The sequence below is a fragment of the Tupaia chinensis genome, unplaced genomic scaffold (assembly GCF_000334495.1).
Source record: "Tupaia chinensis unplaced genomic scaffold, TupChi_1.0 Scaffold149921_1, whole genome shotgun sequence".
In the NCBI taxonomy this organism is placed as follows: domain Eukaryota; kingdom Metazoa; phylum Chordata; class Mammalia; order Scandentia; family Tupaiidae; genus Tupaia; species Tupaia belangeri.
Genome location: NW_006209765.1, coordinates 702,823 through 723,324, shown reverse-complemented (window position 1 = coordinate 723,324; position 20,502 = coordinate 702,823). Strand labels below are relative to the sequence as shown.

The 20,502-nt window shown below is 39.2% G+C and overlaps 1 protein-coding gene across 4 annotated transcripts in view; it reads left to right on the top strand.

Annotated features, from left to right (window-relative positions):
- The window catches only part of ACVR1C (activin A receptor type 1C), a 116,543-nt gene that overhangs the window by 77,194 nt on the left and 18,847 nt on the right, over positions 1-20,502 (top strand). For 3 of the 4 annotated variants that reach the window (XM_027769490.1, XM_006171587.3, XM_014585402.2), the window contains exons 3-4: positions 9,282-9,521; positions 17,306-17,536. In XM_027769490.1, coding sequence (XP_027625291.1) covers positions 9,282-9,521; positions 17,306-17,536 — 471 coding nt within the window. The remainder of the gene's footprint in view (positions 1-9,281; positions 9,522-17,305; positions 17,537-20,502) is intronic. The other variant, XM_014585403.2, reaches the window with a different exon arrangement.

The window sequence follows — 20,502 nt, the reverse complement described above, 5'->3', positions numbered from 1 at the left end:
ACAGGTGTTGCTACAGTACTTCAATAATGCTCTTATATTTTTTGCTAATTTGAAAGATTAGTTTTGATAAAGTGCAGGCACAACATTAAAATGTAGTGATTTATTAACTTCAGTACAATTTTTATCTTTTTGTTCTGTTCTCAATGATGAAAAGGAAAACATAGATTATTTATATCTGTTACGGTAGATATACAAGGCATGCTGATTAGGTACATGTCTAATTTAGACTTTAGTTTGAATAAAACCAAGGCTTTGTATCAGAGAGAGAGAGAGAGAGAGAAACTGCCAAAACATCTGAATCTAATTTATTAAAATGTAATCATTTTAATGTATGCTAGTAATTATATAAATTGCAGAGTAGGATGGTGTTCTTTGGGGAGCTTAATATTCTTCATTTTTTTAAAAATCCTTTGTTGTTCCTGCCTTCTTTATGGTTTTCTGTTTGAGATATATATTCATTGCTATAGTAAGGGTAGGTGACATGTGCACGCTGAGAAATACTCACGGGCCCTCTTGTGGAATTGCTCAGCATCACATGAACAAATCCATTTATATGTAGATCACTCTCCGAGGCTTCAGTGCACACCTGACAGGTGTGCCAGACAGACTTTTTGCCCCCTGGAGAGTGAAAGGTACTATGATTTTTAGTTTTGGGGAAATGAACTGAAATATAAGCATACCAGGAAGTCAAATTTTTGCTTTAAAAGATTGAAACAGGAAGCATGTCTTATCTTCAGAAACAAGTACACTGATTGAAATTATGAAATTTTGCTCTTAGGAATGTGATGGGAAATTGAAAACAAAATGTATAACCAATTTTAAATTGAAGATCTTCCATTATATAAGACTCTACTTAGTCATGGAAACACCATTACCTTTTCCCCCAGGTATTTCTTGGGTGTTTGTTATGTATAGGAGTGCGGGAAAAATGTGACTGTCCCACAAAGTCCAAGTGGACAATGTGCTTTTTGTCAGTGTATTAGCTATGGGACAAGTTATACTAGTATGAACTATGAGACAGACAAGTGTGACTTTTCTCTAGTCATGACTTTTTTCTTGCTATAGGGTGTGTGTGCTCTCCACATAGAGACACAGAGAAGTGAGAAGTCACTCTCCAGGGCGGGTGGCTATGCTGCAACCTCTTCTCCTCTACTGTCCTCTCAGGATTTTAGGCATGCATGCACATGCACCCAGTGTGATTTTTTTTTTAAATTTTTATTTATTTATTTATTTATTTGAGAGGTTTTTGCTATAGGGCGTGTGCGCTTGCCAGACAGACAGAGAGAGACAGAGAGATAGAAAGTGAGAAATCACCTCCCAGGGGGGGTGGCCACACCGCAATCCTTTCTCTTCCATTCTCCTTTCAGGATCTTGGGCATGCACGCACACGCGCCCAGCGTGAGTTTAAGCCACTGGGTCCGGGACTCAAACCGCGGTCGACTACGTGGGAGTAGAGCGACATAGCCATTATGCTAACTGCTGGTCCCCAGCATGATTTTTTTAAGCCACCAGGTCTGGGACTCGAACAATGCAGCAGGCTGTAATGTGTACCACATGGGATCGAGCACCTTTACCTCCATGCCACCTGCTGGCCCTTGTCATCAATATTTTAAGTACACTCACTGAACGAACTCTCTACTCTGAGCTCTGTGGAAGCAGAGAATTGAGATGTAGGGGCTTCTTGCAAAAAGAAGCCACTACTTTGATTTTTCTCATTAAAAGGGTTGATTTAAGAAGAAATTAAAACCTAAAATATTTCCTAAACAATTACTTTTTAAGAAACAAACATGTTATTTTTAGGGACCAGCAGTTAGCGTAATGATTATGTCACTGGACTCCCACATAGTTCACCAGGGTTCGAGTCCCAGACCCGGTGGCTTGAACTCATGCCGGGCACGTGTACGTGCGTCCCCAGGATCCTGAGAGGAGAATGGAGGAGAAGGGATTGCAACGTGGCCATCCCCCTGGGGGGTGATTTCTCGCTTTCTGTCTCTGTCTCTCTCTTTCTGTCTGGCGAATGCACGCGCCCTATAGCAAAAACCTCTCCAAAAAAAAAAAAAAGAAAGAAACAAACATGTTATTTTTGATTATTTGTTTTGATCATAGAAATGAAAAGACTATCATTTTTGCTGAGTATACTCCCTGAAATGAAGGTAAACAATTTGTGGAGCCTATTCAAATTTTCCTTCCCACATTTTTATTAATCTCATGTCTTCATGAATAAATGTTCTTTGTATACCTTATGCCAGGATTATATCCTTCAATCCAACATTCCTGTTTCTTTAAAACATGACAATATTCATATTCCTAAATTTGGATGCGAGTGGATAAAAGAAGATTTGTAGCCTCTTGATGTTCCTCATATATTCTCAGCAAACTAGCAGCATGAAGAGAAGGTGTCCAGGAAATAATTTTACATATGGTGTACCCTTTCTGCTAGAAAATTATGAAATTTGGCCAGATGAAGGCAGTGTATGCAAATAGCCATTTATAGTTGAACACTGAATAAAGGTATAATTCACTAGGTCATCTGATTCTGTTAAAAGGCAGAAATAATTGTCATATTATTTCTGTCCCGTCACAGCTTGGTTGAATCTCTAGATTTGAAAATCTGCCATTGTTCAGCACATAAGGCTCATGTTGATCACAAATATCCAATCCCTTTGGACGTGATTATTCTCACTGTGTACAGAAGAGAGACCACTTTCTACTTCCTATACTGGAGAATGTTTGAGGAATGTAACTAAATTAACTTGTAACTGGATTATTCCTGATGAAACTTACATGGGTCACTGTGAAGAAATAGTAGGCTAGGACAAGTTCCCAGAAGGTGGGAAAGTAGGGGAGGTGGGAGCTATCGCTTTGTCATCAGTGATGCAGATAGATTGGAGAGTTAGACAAATAAAACCAGTGTTTGTGACTTCGATCCTTAGCTGGTTCTAATTCACATTCCTGTTAAAGTACAGGTACACACACACACACACACACACACACACACAATACATATATCATTTTTTTTGGACTAATGAATCATGAATAGAATTTCTTGGGATGATCATTTTTCTCATCATAAAGTTTTCTCCACATTTTTACTTGTTAAGTTGCTTTGGAATTCTTTTCTTGATAAGCCATGTATTTAGTAGATTTTAAAATCCACAAAGATGTGGATTTGTTCTCTGGCATTCCCCCTAGGGAGTTGTTCTCAGTCAATGGTATGCAAAGCAATCCATTTGGATCTACTGTTTGAACCAGTTTAGTAAAGCAAGAAGAAACCAATTAGAAATGTGTTTTTGTAACCATCAAGCAACTGTCTGAAACTATGTGCACATGTGTGAGGCTGCTTGGAGGTGGCAGGGTAAGGGAGGTTCATCTTAAAGACTTGGGAGATTTCTCATTGCTTAGCATGTCACTCTGCTTTTGACAAATTATTCATATTGAGCTAATTAATGAGGCAGCTTTGAATGTCTTAGTGGTAATATATTCATTCTCTCTTTTGTTTCAGCTGTACATATTGCTTTGACTCCCCGTTCCAGAAACTAAAATAAAGGTCCTTTAATTGAAGGCCTGCACTGGTGTCATAGAAGGTTTACAGGATAGCTAGATGGACAGAACTTCACTATTTTATTCAGTTGACCATGGTAGCATTTTATCATGTATCAGGACAGGACAGACTTGTCAGGAAGCACCTCTAGCAATATTGTCTTTTTTTTTTTTTTTTGAGAGGTTTTTGCTATAGGGCGCATGTGCTCGTGGGAAAGACAGAGAGAGAAAGAGAGATAGAAAGCGAGAAATCACCCCCGAGGGGGGATAGCCATGCTACAATCCCTTCTCCTCCTTTCTCCTTTCAGGATCTTGGCACGCATGCACACATGCCCGGCGTGAGTTTAAGCCACCGGGTCCGGGACTTGAACCGCAGTCGACTACACGGGAGTTCAGTGACATAGCCATTACGCTAACTGCTGGTCCCTAGCAATATTATTTGGTTGGTTTATTACTTTAGAACATTTCAATGTCACAAGCGGGAAAAAGAGATGTTTCCATTTTTAAGAGTGAGAAGGCAGTTAAAGACTTGATTGTTTATATATTAATGGATTAAACATTGCAAAATAGTGTCTTTTCATTTATGAAAAACCTTTAATAAAAGGAGGAGTTACTTGAATGTTAAACTAATCTGTGTTTTCTTCATGGATGTTTTAGGCCCTTTTACATTTCTGTAGTTACTCGCTACAGTTACTTTTGTGAAGGGAGCCTTGAAAAGTTTCATGTGGCAGGTGGCACAGTGGTTAAGGCCCTAGACTCCCACATGGTTGACCACAGGTCCAGTTTCAGACCTGGTGGCTTGAAACTCACGCTGAGTGCGTGCGCATACTTGCCCGAAATCCCAAGGGGAGAATGGAGGAGAAGTGGCCATGCCCCCTGGGGGATGATTTATCACTTTCTGTCTCTCTGGCAAGCACATGCACCCTATAGCAAAATCTCTAAAAAAAAAAAATAATAAAGGAAAGTTTCACAAAAATACAGTTTGTCTGAAGACCTTTCTTTTCTTTACCTGCATTTGTTTCTGTTTTTAAGACAGGGTCTTACCATGTTGTGATCCTCCTGCCATAGCCTCTCAGCTAGGACTACTGGCATGGCTCTTCGTGCACAGCTCTAATTCCTGAAGAGTTGGTATATACCTGTCCATTATAACGCCTCAGTTTTTGGTCAGTTGAATGTCATTTAAATATAGCAGGGGCATGTTCTGTGAATCAAAAGTACAAATTTACAGGATTTTCTGCCAATAGTGAATATGAATTATTTTAAGCAATTGATCAAGTTTACACCTCTACTTAAGTCTAAGTCATCTCCCAAAAGCAAATGCTAAGAAAATGCACGTTAAGTAACTGAAGGTCATAAAAATGTCACAAACTTCATTGCTTTTACATACTCTTTATAAAATACAAGAGGTCAGGCCCATAATGTCTCATCTTTTTCTTTTCATCTGAAAGAGTTTTTCTTCCTAAAGCAAGAAAATGGGAATAGATGAAAACGGAGTGGGAAGAAGGAACTGTCTTGAGAAGCAGATTCATCTAAACTAATTTTGAGCTTACCTCAGGTAGTCTCAACCACTAAAGACTTTCACCATCACCAGTTCTACCCAGGTCTTTTGAAAACTGCAGATTTCACAAAGACAAATTATTTTCCTTTCTTTCTCTTTCTTTTCCTTCCTTCCTTCCCTCTTCTTTTCTTCTTTCATTTTTTATCCCCTTTTTCCTTCTCTCTACCTTGCTAACATGTGGGGATTTCAAAAAGTTCATGGAGAATGGAATTAAAGTATTAGTTCATTCTTATGCAAAAAAATTGAGAATTCATCCATAGTTTTTTCATAATACACATTTTTCCAAGAAGTTTTTGAAGCCCCCTCATATTCCTTTTCCTTGAGTTTCTTCAGTTGATTTACCATAGAGCCTGTTTAGGGCACAGATTTGTGAACTGGATCTCATTGATTTGGGTTAATAGCTTTCTCTGGTATTTCCTGTATCCTCTATTTAATTTGCTGAGAAGTAAAATAAATTGAAATAGTAATGCAGCACTCCCTAGACCTCATCTTGGGGATTTAACATATCTCTTCACAGAACTGCTTAGTACATAGAGAACACATCATAGTTGACACAGAAAATCTCTCAGATTGGAAATGATCAAGTAATAGGATTACTCTTCAGATCAAGCACGTACAACCTGCTGGAAAAATTAATATGTTTATCATAGGTAACCATTATTTATGTGTTTGTAGATGGAGCATTGTCTTCCACCATGATTCATGCAGTGTTATCTAGTTCTTCATTTATCTCTTCTAGAGATTACAACTATGCTTTTAACATTTGGTTTAAAGCATAGTTTCATAAATGTTTACTTTTAAAATTGTGCAGTGTTTAAGGAGTTTTTTCTGGATTGTGTTGCTGACCTTTTTCTAGCTGAGTAATCTTTTTTTTTTTCTAACTCGCTCTTATCAGTAAATTTGTTCACAAAAGTAGAAATATTGCCCATCTGTGATAAACAATCCTGAGAGCAGTAGCCAGCACTAGAGCTGTGCACTTTTATGGAGGTTATTCTATTTTCAGGGTTGCTGACCTTTTGCCTCTTTATTGGTTGCCATAGTGATGATCCAAGCTCTGCTTAGTAGAGCTTTACTAAAATGAAGACAATCAATATGCTTTTTAATGTTAATGTCTATATTGATAGCTCCTAATAACACATATCGAAATAATATTTAGCTATATAAATGTATCTAAAAGTGGATCTTTATTTTTAAAAGCATGCTTAGATAGATGTTTGTGTGAGGTGTAAGGGATTAAATGTGTTCTGCGACTTTGTTAAAAAAATCTAGAATGCCTTTATGAAGACTAAAACATGTAGGTACAGCTTGAAAGACCATTGTGAAAGGGACAATAAAGTTATTTTATAATAACAAACTTTAAAAGTCCCAAGTTCCATAGTTACTGATTTCTAAAGCAAAGTCAAGGCAGAGATCCCTTTTAGCCCTGTGGCAACAATACTCAAGCTTCAATCCTCCTCCTGTGTACCTGTATAACTTCAAAGGAGTTTAGAGGAATCCTGAAACACTAGGGGAGAAAAGTTGGTGACTGGTTGAAATTCACTAGGCTAAGCAGTAAATCATGGATTGTGTTTCCAAAGTCCATGTAATGGTTTTAAATCTTTCACTTACTGATAGTAGAAAGACTACTCTTTTTAGGATTATAGTGAAACTAATATGAACACTTTTTTTTTTTTTTTAAGGTTTTTGCCATAGGGTGTGTGCACTTCCTGGAGAAGAGAGACATAGAAAGAGACAATGAGAAGAAAAGTGAGAAATCACCTCCGTGGGGATATAGCCACACCGCAATGCCTTCTCCTCTATTTTCCTCTCAGAATTTTGAGCATGCACACGCACGTGCCCAGCATGATTTTCAAACTGTTAGGTCTGGGACTTAAACCATAGTTGACCATGTGGGAGTCCAGCCCCTTAACTATGACACCACCTGCTAGCCCTGAGCACATTTTTGAAGAATCTGATTCTTTCTCCATTAGAATTAAATACTATTATTTTCAAATAATATTTACATTTAAGTCAAATGAAAGAACATTTAATGTAATAAACTCTCTAACATTGTCAATGCAAACAGCAAAGTCTGAAGAATGGCGTTGTTCACAAGGTTCATCTTCGCAGTCTTGTTTGTACTCTAAGGAGCGAGTAATATGATTAAGCTTCCCAGACCTGGTTCCTAGCCCTCTCACTGGCCTATCTAGAGGTTCACAATGAGAAGCAAGCAGCCCACAGCTGGACCTGGGCTTTTCTCTCCAGAGCCTGCATTATTCTAGTTCTCATTGATGTTTGAGAACCTGTTTCCTTAATTCTGTTTCCATTTTCTGTAGAATACATTCCAAAGTTTATTAAAAACAAAACTCAACATCCTCAATGGCAGGTTATGGGGTAAAATTAAACTGGTGCTGAGGCTGTCTTTAGTGAACAAAAAGGAAATGAACACTGCCAGTTCCAAGTGTCAAGATAACTTTTCTGAAAAACACAGGAACTATCTGTCATAGATTTACACATATCACATTTTTTCTGAATTAAAAAAAGAATTCTTAAATGCACGATGAAGTTTAAGTGAAAACGTTGGCTATATGCATTTTAAAATTAGAGTCGCAAATTTAATTATATCCTTATGCTATTTGGTTTCAGTGATCACATTTATTTTTCTAAAATGAAGAGTCTCATTCCTTACTTATCAGAAATAAAACTAGAAGAACTTTGATAGTTTCTTCCATTTAAGAACTATCTGCTGATCACCACCGTGAGTCCTACACCATTGTAAATATCGGGGATAGGGTTGGGACCAAAGCAGGCAGACTTCTTCCTCTTATGAAGCATATTTTCCTTTGAAGGAATCAGATAATACATAAATGAGTACATGATGTGTCAGGGGCGATTAGAGTCAGGAATTCAAGTGCAGCAGCACCAGCGTCTGGAGATGAATGGGGAATGGGAAGGAAGTACTATTTTAGATAGAGTTGTCAGTCAAGACCATCTCCTACCTGAGTCACTGGGTGTCCAGCTGGTCTCTGCTTTTGCTTTCATTCCTACTATTCATACAGGATCCCTTCAGGTTCAAAGGTGGATCATATTACTCACTTGCTCAAGACCTTGCAACAACTTCTACTTAGAATAAAATTCACTATTATTCTCATAGCCTCTAAGTCCCCATATGGTGACCAGCAGTTGCCGTAATGGCTGTGTCGCTGGACTCCCACATAGTTGACTGCGTTTTGAGCCCCAGACCTGGTGGCTTAAACTCACACCGGGCATGTGTGTGTGCATGCCCAAGATCCCAAGAGGAGAATGGCAGAGAAGAGATGACGGCATGGCCATCCCCCCATGGGTGATTTGTCACTTTCTGTCTGTCTCTTTCTGGTGAGCGCACGCGCCCTATAGTAAAAACCTCTCCAAGAAAAAAATAAATAAAGACCCCACATGGAAAGTCCCCTTTTTACCTCTCTAACCCCATTTCCTTTCATCTTTCCCTCATTTACTTCACTGCAAGTGCTTGTTCTGAGCATGCCGAGGCCCCCACTGAGGCCCCCTTATACAGGCTTTCTGCTGATGGAAATACACTTCCCTGCAATCGCTTCAGCTGCTCCCTGTTTCATTTGGTTTCCTTGGCACCTCCCCAGAGTGGCTTTCCATGGCCATAATTTCAAACTAGTGTCCTGCCATCACTCCTTTCTCATCTGTTTCATTTTTCTTCATAGCACTTATCCCCTTTGGGCTCTGTGTTGCAACTCTACCTGCTCAGTGGATTTATGAGAACAATAATGCCTCAGGAGCAGGAATTTGGGCCCTTTACTCAGTGACATTATTTCTAGCGTCTGGAATAGTATCAACACAGCATAAGAGTCGCTAATCATTTGTGGCATGAACGAAAGAGTGAGTGTGCTCTGAAGAAGGATTGCTGAATAATGGGGAGAAAAATAGTAGACAGAAAGTGTCAAATGTTTTGGAGATTTTAAAAAAGATCCTATAGGCTAGTGCTAATTCTGTCTCTCACTACCGCCTGATGTAATCGTTCCTAGTTGCCACCTAATCTCAATTCCCTCTCCCCAGCTTCACTTGGACCTCAGAGAGTCTGTGAACGTAAGTGCATACTATATAGTCTATATGTGGAATTTTGGTGGTTGCTTTTCTAATTTCTAAAATATTTAAAATGTATTGATTTATGGTCATTTTTTTTTTTAAACTGCAGCATCACCAAATGCCCCCAAACTTGGACCCATGGAGCTGACCATTGTTATTACTGTGCCTGTCTGCCTCCTGTGCATGGCTGCCATGCTGACAGTATGGGCGTGTCAAGGCCGACAGTGCACCTACAGAAAGCCACAGAGACAGAACGTGGAGGAGCCCCTCTCTGAGTGCAATCTGGCAAACGCTGGAAAAACCCTAAAAGATCTGATTTATGATGTGACTGCCTCCGGGTCTGGCTCTGGTATGTGCTCACTGTCCATTTTTCTGTAATAAAACTCTTATTTAAATATAAATAAAGATTTTTTTAACAAAAAAAAGTGAATCCAAATATGCATTCCATTGTTTAAAAGGCTTGATGAGCTTGTAAGCTTCACATGGTAAGCTCTTGTGTAGAAACTCCTTTTAGGATTTGATGAAGAAAAGAATTGTTGTGGCCTTAAGAAGTCAGTCTTCTCAGCTGAAGTCTGTAACTGCAGGTGTTCAGATTCTTGTTTTCACATTTCTTCACAATTCATTTCTGAAGCAAGAAAGCAGTTTCTCTTCTATCCTCTCTACCTCCCTCAGTATGGTTAGTAGTAATCACTGTTGTTTTCTTGATGTTTTATGGACAAAAAAGAGTCAAGTTTATTGTATCCAAGGCATAGAGTCCTGGACGAAAGATGTTAGTTATACAAACAGTGATCTTAGAGCTCTTAATGTTTGTGATTATGGATCTATAGATCTTAGAATCTGTAACACCTTCTGGTGTGTGTGTGTGTGTGTGTGTGTGTGTGTTTAGTAACAGGGTGCTGACCTGAAATTAAATCAAGAATATATTCCTTTTTTTTAGAGAGACAAATTTTTGCTGTGGGGCACTTGCACTCACTAGAGAGACAGAAAGCAAGAATTACCCCCTATGGAGGATGGCCATGCTGCAATCCCTTCTTCTCCGTTCTCCCCTTGGGATTTTGGGCATGCATGCACATACACCTAGAGTGAGTTTTAAGCCGCCTGGTCCAGGACTCGAACTGTAGTCAGCTATGTGGGAGTCCAGTGATGTAACCATTCTGCCATCTGCTGGACCCAGAATATACTGGGAGTATAAAGGGAGTGGCACAGCATTCATTTCTGTACTGGCTATTGCTGCTTCAGGATATGCTAACTCTCTTCCTCTTTAAGAGAACTCTAGAATCCCTGGTAATGATGATGCTATTCAAAGTATTTCTCATAGCATAAAGCATTTAAAGGTTTCATTTATTTATTTTTGTTGTTCTTTTTCTTTGACAGGGAGAGTGATGGGTGACAGAGTGTATTTTTCCCCAAATAGCAAATGCTTTAAAATAGTAGGGGATTTCCTGCTTTTACGTATTTCCAGAAACATTGCTAGTACTTGATTTTGCACAAATATGAACCAGAGTAAGCCTAGATGACATGGGAGTCCCCATATCTCTTCTTGTTTTAAAAGGAACATTAAGATTATAACCAGCATTTCCATTAACTCCATTGTCAATGGCCTTTAGGAGCATCCAGTCAGGCACAATGAAGGGCCAGGTGACAGGAGGACAATAGTATCTATAAGAAGATCCGCATTTAACATGAAGCAACTTGGGATTCATCAGAAAGGAGAAGCATAACTAGGTCATGTAGAGTGCCCAGATCATCTTACTGCTTTGGGTCAAGATCGCCTGCTCTCTCACTGACCCAAATGTAAATATTACACCATCATGGCACAGAGTAAGTGGCATATTTTCAAAGAATGAAGTCTAGAAAGACATTGTCTAAAGAGTTTATAAAACTGGAAGTTAAGAGCCAGCAGATGGCATAGCAGTTAGGATGCTGGACTCCCACAGGGTCGACTGCAATTGTGTCCTGGACCTGCTGGCTTGAAAATCACTGCCTGGCATGTGTGCATGCGTGCCCAAAATCCCAGGAGGAGAATGGAGAAGGGTTTGCAGAGTGGCCATCCCTCCTGTAACAGGGTGCTGACCTGAAATTAAATCAAGAATATATTCCTTTTTTTTAGAGAGACAAATTTTTGCTGTGGGGCACTTGCACTCACTAGAGAGACAGAAAGCAAGAATTACCCCCTATGGAGGATGGCCATGCTGCAATCCCTTCTTCTCCGTTCTCCCCTTGGGATTTTGGGCATGCATGCACATACACCTAGAGTGAGTTTTAAGCCGCCTGGTCCAGGACTCGAACTGTAGTCAGCTATGTGGGAGTCCAGTGATGTAACCATTCTGCCATCTGCTGGACCCAGAATATACTGGGAGTATAAAGGGAGTGGCACAGCATTCATTTCTGTACTGGCTATTGCTGCTTCAGGATATGCTAACTCTCTTCCTCTTTAAGAGAACTCTAGAATCCCTGGTAATGATGATGCTATTCAAAGTATTTCTCATAGCATAAAGCATTTAAAGGTTTCATTTATTTATTTTTGTTGTTCTTTTTCTTTGACAGGGAGAGTGATGGGTGACAGAGTGTATTTTTCCCCAAATAGCAAATGCTTTAAAATAGTAGGGGATTTCCTGCTTTTACGTATTTCCAGAAACATTGCTAGTACTTGATTTTGCACAAATATGAACCAGAGTAAGCCTAGATGACATGGGAGTCCCCATATCTCTTCTTGTTTTAAAAGGAACATTAAGATTATAACCAGCATTTCCATTAACTCCATTGTCAATGGCCTTTAGGAGCATCCAGTCAGGCACAATGAAGGGCCAGGTGACAGGAGGACAATAGTATCTATAAGAAGATCCGCATTTAACATGAAGCAACTTGGGATTCATCAGAAAGGAGAAGCATAACTAGGTCATGTAGAGTGCCCAGATCATCTTACTGCTTTGGGTCAAGATCGCCTGCTCTCTCACTGACCCAAATGTAAATATTACACCATCATGGCACAGAGTAAGTGGCATATTTTCAAAGAATGAAGTCTAGAAAGACATTGTCTAAAGAGTTTATAAAACTGGAAGTTAAGAGCCAGCAGATGGCATAGCAGTTAGGATGCTGGACTCCCACAGGGTCGACTGCAATTGTGTCCTGGACCTGCTGGCTTGAAAATCACTGCCTGGCATGTGTGCATGCGTGCCCAAAATCCCAGGAGGAGAATGGAGAAGGGTTTGCAGAGTGGCCATCCCTCCTGGGGAGTGGTTTCTCACTTTTCCTCTCACTGTACCCCTCACCCCCACAACCCCCCCTCTTGCCACGCATGAGCTTTAAGGCAAAAACCTCTAAAAAACAAAAACCCAAATAACAAAAAAACCTGGAAGTTTATAAAACGAGACTCCAAATTAAATTATTATAGAAGGTTAGCATTCTTTCTTTAAAAATAAATCCTGTTAGTATTCAGTACTTTTTCCTTCTTTGAGTCTTACATTTTGAGCCCAACTCTGCCATAATTTTTTGAGCACTGGCAACATTTAGGCACAGAGAGCTTTGGTTTGTGCCAAGTTTCTTGAAACCTGATATAATATCTTTAGAATGTTCAAGTGATTAAATAACCATCAACTTAATTGCCATGAAGACATTTTAGTTCATCTGAAGATGTTTGCTAGAAATGTGTATTTTAGAGCTACTCTTTAAATATATTTGTAAGAACCAAGGGTTTCTCTTTCAAATAAGAAAATGCAGACTTTAGAACTGGACCTTTGAGCTAGCCAGTGGCATGGTTTGAGTCCCAGACCTGGTGGCTTAAAAAACACACTGGGCATGTGTGTATGTGTGCCTAAAATCTTGAAGGAAGAAATGGAAGAGAAGGGATTGTGGTATGGCCATACCCTGTAGTGGGTGCTTTCTCTCTCTTTCTTTAGTTGTGCACATGGCCTCTAAGAAATTAAAAATAAATACCTAAGTAAATATAAAAAACTGGACATAGGATATTTAGATTAAGAAAATACCTATGAAGTAGCACATGAAATTAAAAAAATTAACATGAAGTTTTCTGGTGTTTTGGTGCATCTTTAAACCTAAATCTGAATTTATTGACTTCTGGACTCTCTTTTTTAGACTATACTCAGATCTCTTATAAAAAGAAAGTAATAAACATTCTCAACCATAGGTAATTTCTTTAAAAACCAATGTGGAAGAGTTTTAGGATTTTTTCCCCCAAAGCCAGTTAGATATGTTTGGCAGTGACTGCTGGTTCACCATAACTGATGGCATCACTGCCCTTGATAATTGCCCAGTGACCTTAAATGTGAGCCAGCTTTGTCAGTGGTTGAGAAACAAATATTGTGAAGCTTATCCTTGACCTGGTCAGGGACAAATTCCAAAGAGATATAATGCCTACAAGAGAGGAAAATGGACTGATATTTTATTGGACTATCTTGAGAGTGGATTGTGCCTTAGATGGCTTTTAAGAGACTGGGTAGGTTGTTGCTTTCTTGTGATATAACAATTCTGACAGATGATGATTATGAAAAGGTACCTTTCTGTGAGACAGACATCAGCATATTACAGCCCCTAAAAAAAAGTTAAAACAAATATACAGGCAATGGAAAAATCTATGTATTTTCAAATGAAAAATCAAAGTGTATAACACAAGAAATACCCAGATTCATTGTGGTGATTGCATTGAAAGTAAGTGAGGAAACGTTCATTGAATTTTAGTGTCTCAGTGTAATTGCTGTATTGAATACCTTATACCTTGTCTTTCTTTGTCCCTGGTCGGTGCTACTGATCATGTCCTTGATCAATTTACAGTTTGAAAATGTTGGCTTATGTCGTTCTCTGTCCATTTGTTGTGTGGTGGTGGTAGAACTGATTGTTATTGGTGATGTCTGTGTGAGTGTGAGCATATATGTGCAAGACTGTGGGGGAGGAGAGGATGAGACAGACTGAGGTTGAGATTTGGCCTAATCATTGTTAGTGTAAATTTACTATGTTGCTAAATCATAAAAACTGATCATAGTCTACATAGACGGTCCTTATAGTTTTGCTTTCCTCATTGAGCAGACTGCAGTCATAGCCATTGGATGGTGAAGGCATAGGAATTTGGACTGAAGACCCGTGTTTTAGTTCTAGGTCTGTCTCTAGCAGCATAATTCTGGGTATATATATTTCTTATTACTGTAGGGTCTCAGTTTTCCCATCTCTAAAACGAGATTGGATTAGATGATTTCCAAAGAACTTTTCATCTCTGAGCCTTTGTGACTAATTGTTGAGATCCGTAACAGCCAGTTTAGAGCCTATGCTGATTTCACCATAGTGGGTGGTTCTCATGAAGACGAGAACCTCTGAATAAATAGAAGCTTGTTTTAGTACCAGGGGTCAAAGTACCCAGGAGCCACAGGGTTGTTGCAATGAGGATTTTCAGTTATCTGAGTACAACAATGATAATCGAGCTGACTCTCTAGAATACATTTATATTGTGAGCTCTTCAACTACAAGGAGACTTCAAAACATTCATAAGAAAATGGAATTAAAGTACAACTTTATTTTGTTGCAAAAAAATTGAAATGCATGCATAGATGTTTTCCTAATATTCATTCATGAACTTTTTGAAGACCTCTTATATTTTCCCTGTGATTAAAAAAGTGATAAATACCCATCACAGAAATTGAGAAAATGAAACAAATTAGAATATCACAGTCCACCCTGAATTTCACCAAATAAAAATAGCCATTATAGCGTTTAACATGTTTCCTTTTGAATCTTTATTTTCTGTGCATATTTTGAATAGCTAGGTGCAGTTATTAAAATGGGTAATATTTACTATGCTGCTGCATTTTTTCCATGTCACTAAAAACTACTTCTTTTTTTTTTGGAGAGATTTTCACTGTAGGGCGCGTGCGCTCGCCAGACAGACAGAGAGAGACATAGAGACAGAAAGCAAGAAATCACCCCCCAGGGGGGATGGTCACGCCACAATCCCTTCTCCTCCATTCTCCTCTCAGGATCTTGGGCACGCACGCACACGCGCCCGGCGTGAGTTTTAAGCCACCGGGTCCGGGACACGAACCGCGGTCGACTACGTGGGAATCCAGCGACATAGCCATTACGCTAACTGCTGGTTCCCACTAAAAACTACTTCTTCATGAAAGCAGCATTGATATTACTGGCTCTAAGTAGCTGATTTTAAGATAAATTTAATATTAAAGATTTACTATTATGTAATATGCCAGATACCGCTTAACATGATTATCAGTTCTCTTTTCCTTCTGACATACACAATATTACCTCCAGTTTGTTTTTGATTTTTACTATAGGGTGTGTGTGCTCGCCAGAGAGAGGCATAGAGAGAAAGGGAGATAGAAAGTAAGAAAGGACCCTCCCCAACCCCAGGAGGGATGGCTATGCCATAATTCTGTCTCTGCTAGTCTCCTCTTGGAATTTTGGGCACACACACACACATGCACCATGAGTAATTTTCAAGCTTCTGGGTCTGGGAATTGAACTGTGCAATTCCCCATGTGGGATCCAGCACCTTAACCTCCTTTCCACCTGCTGACCCTCCTACCTCCAGTATATGTATATATTTTGGCTATTTTGTTAGACAGAATTTTGTTATAGGGTGTGTATACTCAACAGAGGAGACTGAGAGACAGAGACAGAAAGCAAAAAATCACCTCCCAGAGGGGATGGCCATGCCGCAGTGCCTTCCCCTCCATTCTCCTGTAGGGATTTTGGGCACACATGCACATTTGCCCAGTGTGAGTTTTATGCCATCGGGTGCTGGATTGAACCACAGTCGACTACGTGGGAGTCCAGTGATGTAGCCATTACGCCATCTACTGGTCCCCCATCTCCATTTTTTTAGAGAAGGAAGCTGAATCCCAATGTGGTTAAATAATTTACCCATGGTTACCATGTGTCACAGTTGAAATCTGAACCAGGTCTTTCTTACCTATGCTTGTAATTTTTGCACTATATTTTATACTTCTTTTGTGCTTGACACATTTTCTTATTGTTTCTTACAACTAATGAAGTGTATTAAACATTTTTCTGCATTTTGCCCTAAATATTTTTTAATGAATTATTTATTTAATTATATTTATTTTCATTAGTTTTTTTTTTTTTTAACCATTACTAGAGAGAGACAGAAAGAGAGAATAACAATGAGAAAACAAGGGACTAGCAGTTAGCGTAATGGTTATGTTGCTGGATTCCTATGTAGTCGACCGTGGTTTGGGTCCTGGACCCGGTGACTTAAATTCATGCCGGGCGCGTGAGCATGTGTGTCCAAGATCCTGAGAAGAGAACAGAGGAGAAGAGATTGAGATTGAGGCGTGACCACCCCCCCTTGAGGGTGATTTCTCGCTGTCTCTCTGTCTCTCTCTGTCTTTCTGGCGAGCGCACGTGCCCTATAGCAAAAACCTCTCAAAAAAAAAAAAATAAATAAATAAAGAGAAAACAAGCCATCTGGTCTAGGACTTGAACTGCGGTTAGCTATGTGAGAGTCCAGCGTCTTAACCACCATGCCTCCTGCTGGCCCCTTACCCTAAATAGTTAAGATGGAATTCTAGAGGTTAAGTTGTTGGTTCAAAAACAAATAAATATTATATAGACACTTGGAATATGTTTTGTTTGATTATTTTTTTGTTCCACAGAAAGTATCCATTTAATATTTTTTATGACTATTTCTTGCTTTTAATATAACATCAATACCTCACTTGATCATTGAATTTGATTCTTTACTTTCCAACCTTATTTTGGTTTTGAAAAAAAATCACGAAGGATTCATTTGCTTTTCCACTTATACCAGGAATCAGAAATTTTTTTCCCCTCGTGTATTTAATAACCTGACTAGCTTTGATGGTCAAATTAGAGATTTTCAGCAATCCTTGGAAATCAGTTATCTATACAGACAGGCTGTGTTCAAAAAAGTTTTATTCGTGAATATGAGAAAAATACTTATTCACCATCTGGAGTATGCTTTGATATTAAATCAGAGTTTGATATAATAGCACTTATTTTTTCAAAGTCAATAGAATTAGCAAATGCATACATGTTTACTTTTTTATGTGAAAATAGTGGTCATCGTGACAGTTCTTTTCTGGCATTAGTTTTAATCATCACTTTTATCTGGTTATTTTATGTGGTTAGGTCTACCTCTGCTGGTTCAAAGAACAATTGCAAGGACGATTGTACTTCAGGAAATAGTTGGGAAAGGTAGATTTGGTGAAGTGTGGCATGGACGATGGTGTGGGGAAGATGTGGCTGTGAAAATATTCTCCTCCAGAGATGAAAGGTCTTGGTTTCGTGAGGCAGAAATTTATCAGACGGTTATGCTGCGACATGAAAACATCCTTGGCTTCATTGCTGCTGACAACAAAGGTATTCTTAATCTAACTGGATTTAGCCAATAAAAATGTTAAGTCTGTTTTCAGGTGAAAATAAATAAATTCATATCGTTGTTTTAATAACATCGACTGAAAAGTCTAGTTTCTTTATTGAGGAAGGACGAGTGTTTCCTCTTCCCCACAGACGACGGTACATAAGCATACAATGAGGCAAGATGAGGAAGTGGTGTTGAAGCAGAGTCACTGTAGACATGCTCATGTTTACAGTATCTGATCACTAACTGCCGGAGTGCAGGGACCAGCCAGTCAGAACTGAAGCCGCCCCTGGAGCAGAGCTGTGGAGAACCCTGTCACACTAGAGCTCATCTTTTAGTCACTACTTCACTACTGGGCTGTAGAAAGATCTGGAGGCATCCTCAAAGGCAGGATGTTTGTGTATCTGTAGCAAAGGAGTGTCTAGGAGTTTTAAATTGTAGCTGTCGGGCCAGAAGGTGACCTAGTGGTTAAGGTGTTGGACTTCCACATGGCAGACAGCAGTTTGAGTCCCAGACCCTGAGGCTTGAAACTCATGTGGGGTGTGTGTATGTGAGTGCCCAAAATCTCAAGAGAATGGAGGTGATTTCTCACTTTCTCCCTCTCTGTCTCTCTGGCAAGTGCAGGAATATATAGCAAGTATAATATAGCAAAAATCTCTTGAAAACATTGTGGCTGATGGTATCAGCAGATGGTGTAATGGCTATGTCACTCGATTCCCATGTAGTCAATGGTGGTTCGAGTCCCAGATCCAGTGACTTAAACTCATGCCAGGCCCGTGTGTGCGGGCATGTCCAAGATCCTGAGAAGAGAATGGAGAAGGGATTGTGGCATGGCCATCCCCCCGGGGGGTGATTTCTTACTTTCTGTCTCTCTGTCTCTCTCTGTCTTCCTGGTGAGCTCATGTGCCCTATAGCAAAAACCTCTCTCAAAAAAAAAAAAAAAAAAAAAGTGACTGTTTACCAACCAGGACAGAAATATTTCAATATTTTTATAACTGTATAGTCACACTAAATATTGCTGGCTGAATGTTCACCTTTGCCAGAGTTGTATTTGTTTTTTGTTTGTTTTAGGTATAGGGCATATGTGCCTGCCAGACAGGAAGAGAGAAGTGAGAAGTCACCCCTGTTGGGGATGGCCACATTGCAGTTCCTTCTACATTCTCCTCTCAGGATTTTGGGCATACACACACATGTGCCCAGTGTGATTTTTCAAGCCACCATCTCTGGGACTTGAACCGCACAGTCAGTCAGGTGGGGTCTAGTGCCTTAACCTACATGCCACCTCTTGGCCCAGGACTATATTTTTTAAGTTTATTTATTACATGAAAGAGATGGATATATAGAGAGAAGCACCCTCTACAGAGCCTCAACTGGACCGATCCCCACTCCTCTCAGGCGGTCAGGACCACCGGCACACTTCCCATTTACAGGTTGATTGGGCACAGTTTTCTAGCATTGTCTGAGTGGCGCATTACCACCGTACTACTGAGCTGGCCCTTGCACTGTGTTTTTAATTTGTTATAACAAGTTTGTCTTCATTTCAATAAATCTTCTCTCTTTAGATCATGTTACAGAATGGTGATAAGAAAGAAAATTTTAGTGGAATTTTCTATTAATGCTACTTCAAGCATGAATTATATCTTGAGGTTTAATATTAACAATGGCAAACAGTGTTACTTTTTTGAGTTGCATGGAACTAGATGGAGCAGCAGGTTTCTGGTCTTTAAAATCATAAAATATTATATATATATATATCTGTGCAGTAAGGCACTGGATATAAAGTTTGTATGTTAGCTATACTTGCTTTCATCTTTTTACAAAGTTTTTACTCATGTAAGTGTTTGTTAGTGTCTTTAATAAAGGTAAACAGGAAATAAAAGTGAGAAAATCTTAATACAGTCAATTTTTTAAAATCATTATGAATTTAATTTAATTTAATTATTGTTATTTTTAAATTTGATCAGAGAGACAGAGAAGGTGAGAAAGCAAACTGCCACATCCAGTACTCAAACTGTGTTTGGCCATGTGGGAGTCTAGCGCCTTAAATGCCACATGCCCTGTTGACTCAATACAGTCCATTTTTTAAGTTTAAAATGTTGTCAGCTGTAGCTCTAATCAGTAGTACTCATGAAGAACTTAGCAAGAGTCAAAGTTGTAAACCCTATCCAAAAAAAGGTTAAAACTATTGGGTCGTGGGGAAAGTCATGAAGCATTTTTGCATAGAAAAATACGTCATCACTTTCCAGATGACTTGATAATTACGCGTGATGGTCAGGGATTCACCATTCACCTGTGAATGTTATTTTGATCTGTTATAAACTTGATCATTAAAGTATTCATTACTAGTTATGTGGGGGATATGTGCATGCATGCCCCCAATTTGGAGAAGAGAATGGAGGAGAAGGGATTATGGCATGGCCATCTCTTGTAGGGGTGGTAATTTCTGACTTTTCCTCTCTGTCTCGCTCTGGTTAATGCACAAAATCTATGGGGAAAAAAAAATAAAAAAAGAAAAAAAAAAAACAAGAAAAAAAGAAAAGTATTCATTACCAATTAGATACAACAGAGAAGCATAGCTTTTATTGTACATTTTGACCATACATATATTTGCTGAAGTTTGTCATTTCTTATTTGCTGAGGGATAATTAAGTCAAGCCCAGATTAGCTTAAAAATTAAAAAAAAAAAAGGTTCTTGGGGCCAACTGGTGGTATGGTGGTAACTCAATGCCTCTGCAATACTGGGCCCACATTGGAAGATTTGAAGTTCAAGTCCTGAGGGCCTCCTGTACATACTGGGTGTACACATGTACCTATAATCTGGGCAGGTCAAAGCTGAGGGTGAGGATTCTATTGGAGGTAACTTTACCGCCCGGCCCCCCCCCCCTTTTCTTTTCTTCTCTCAAGGTAGAAATAAATGTGTTTTTTTAAATGATTCTTTTCAAATTCTTTTTTTTTTTTTTTTTTT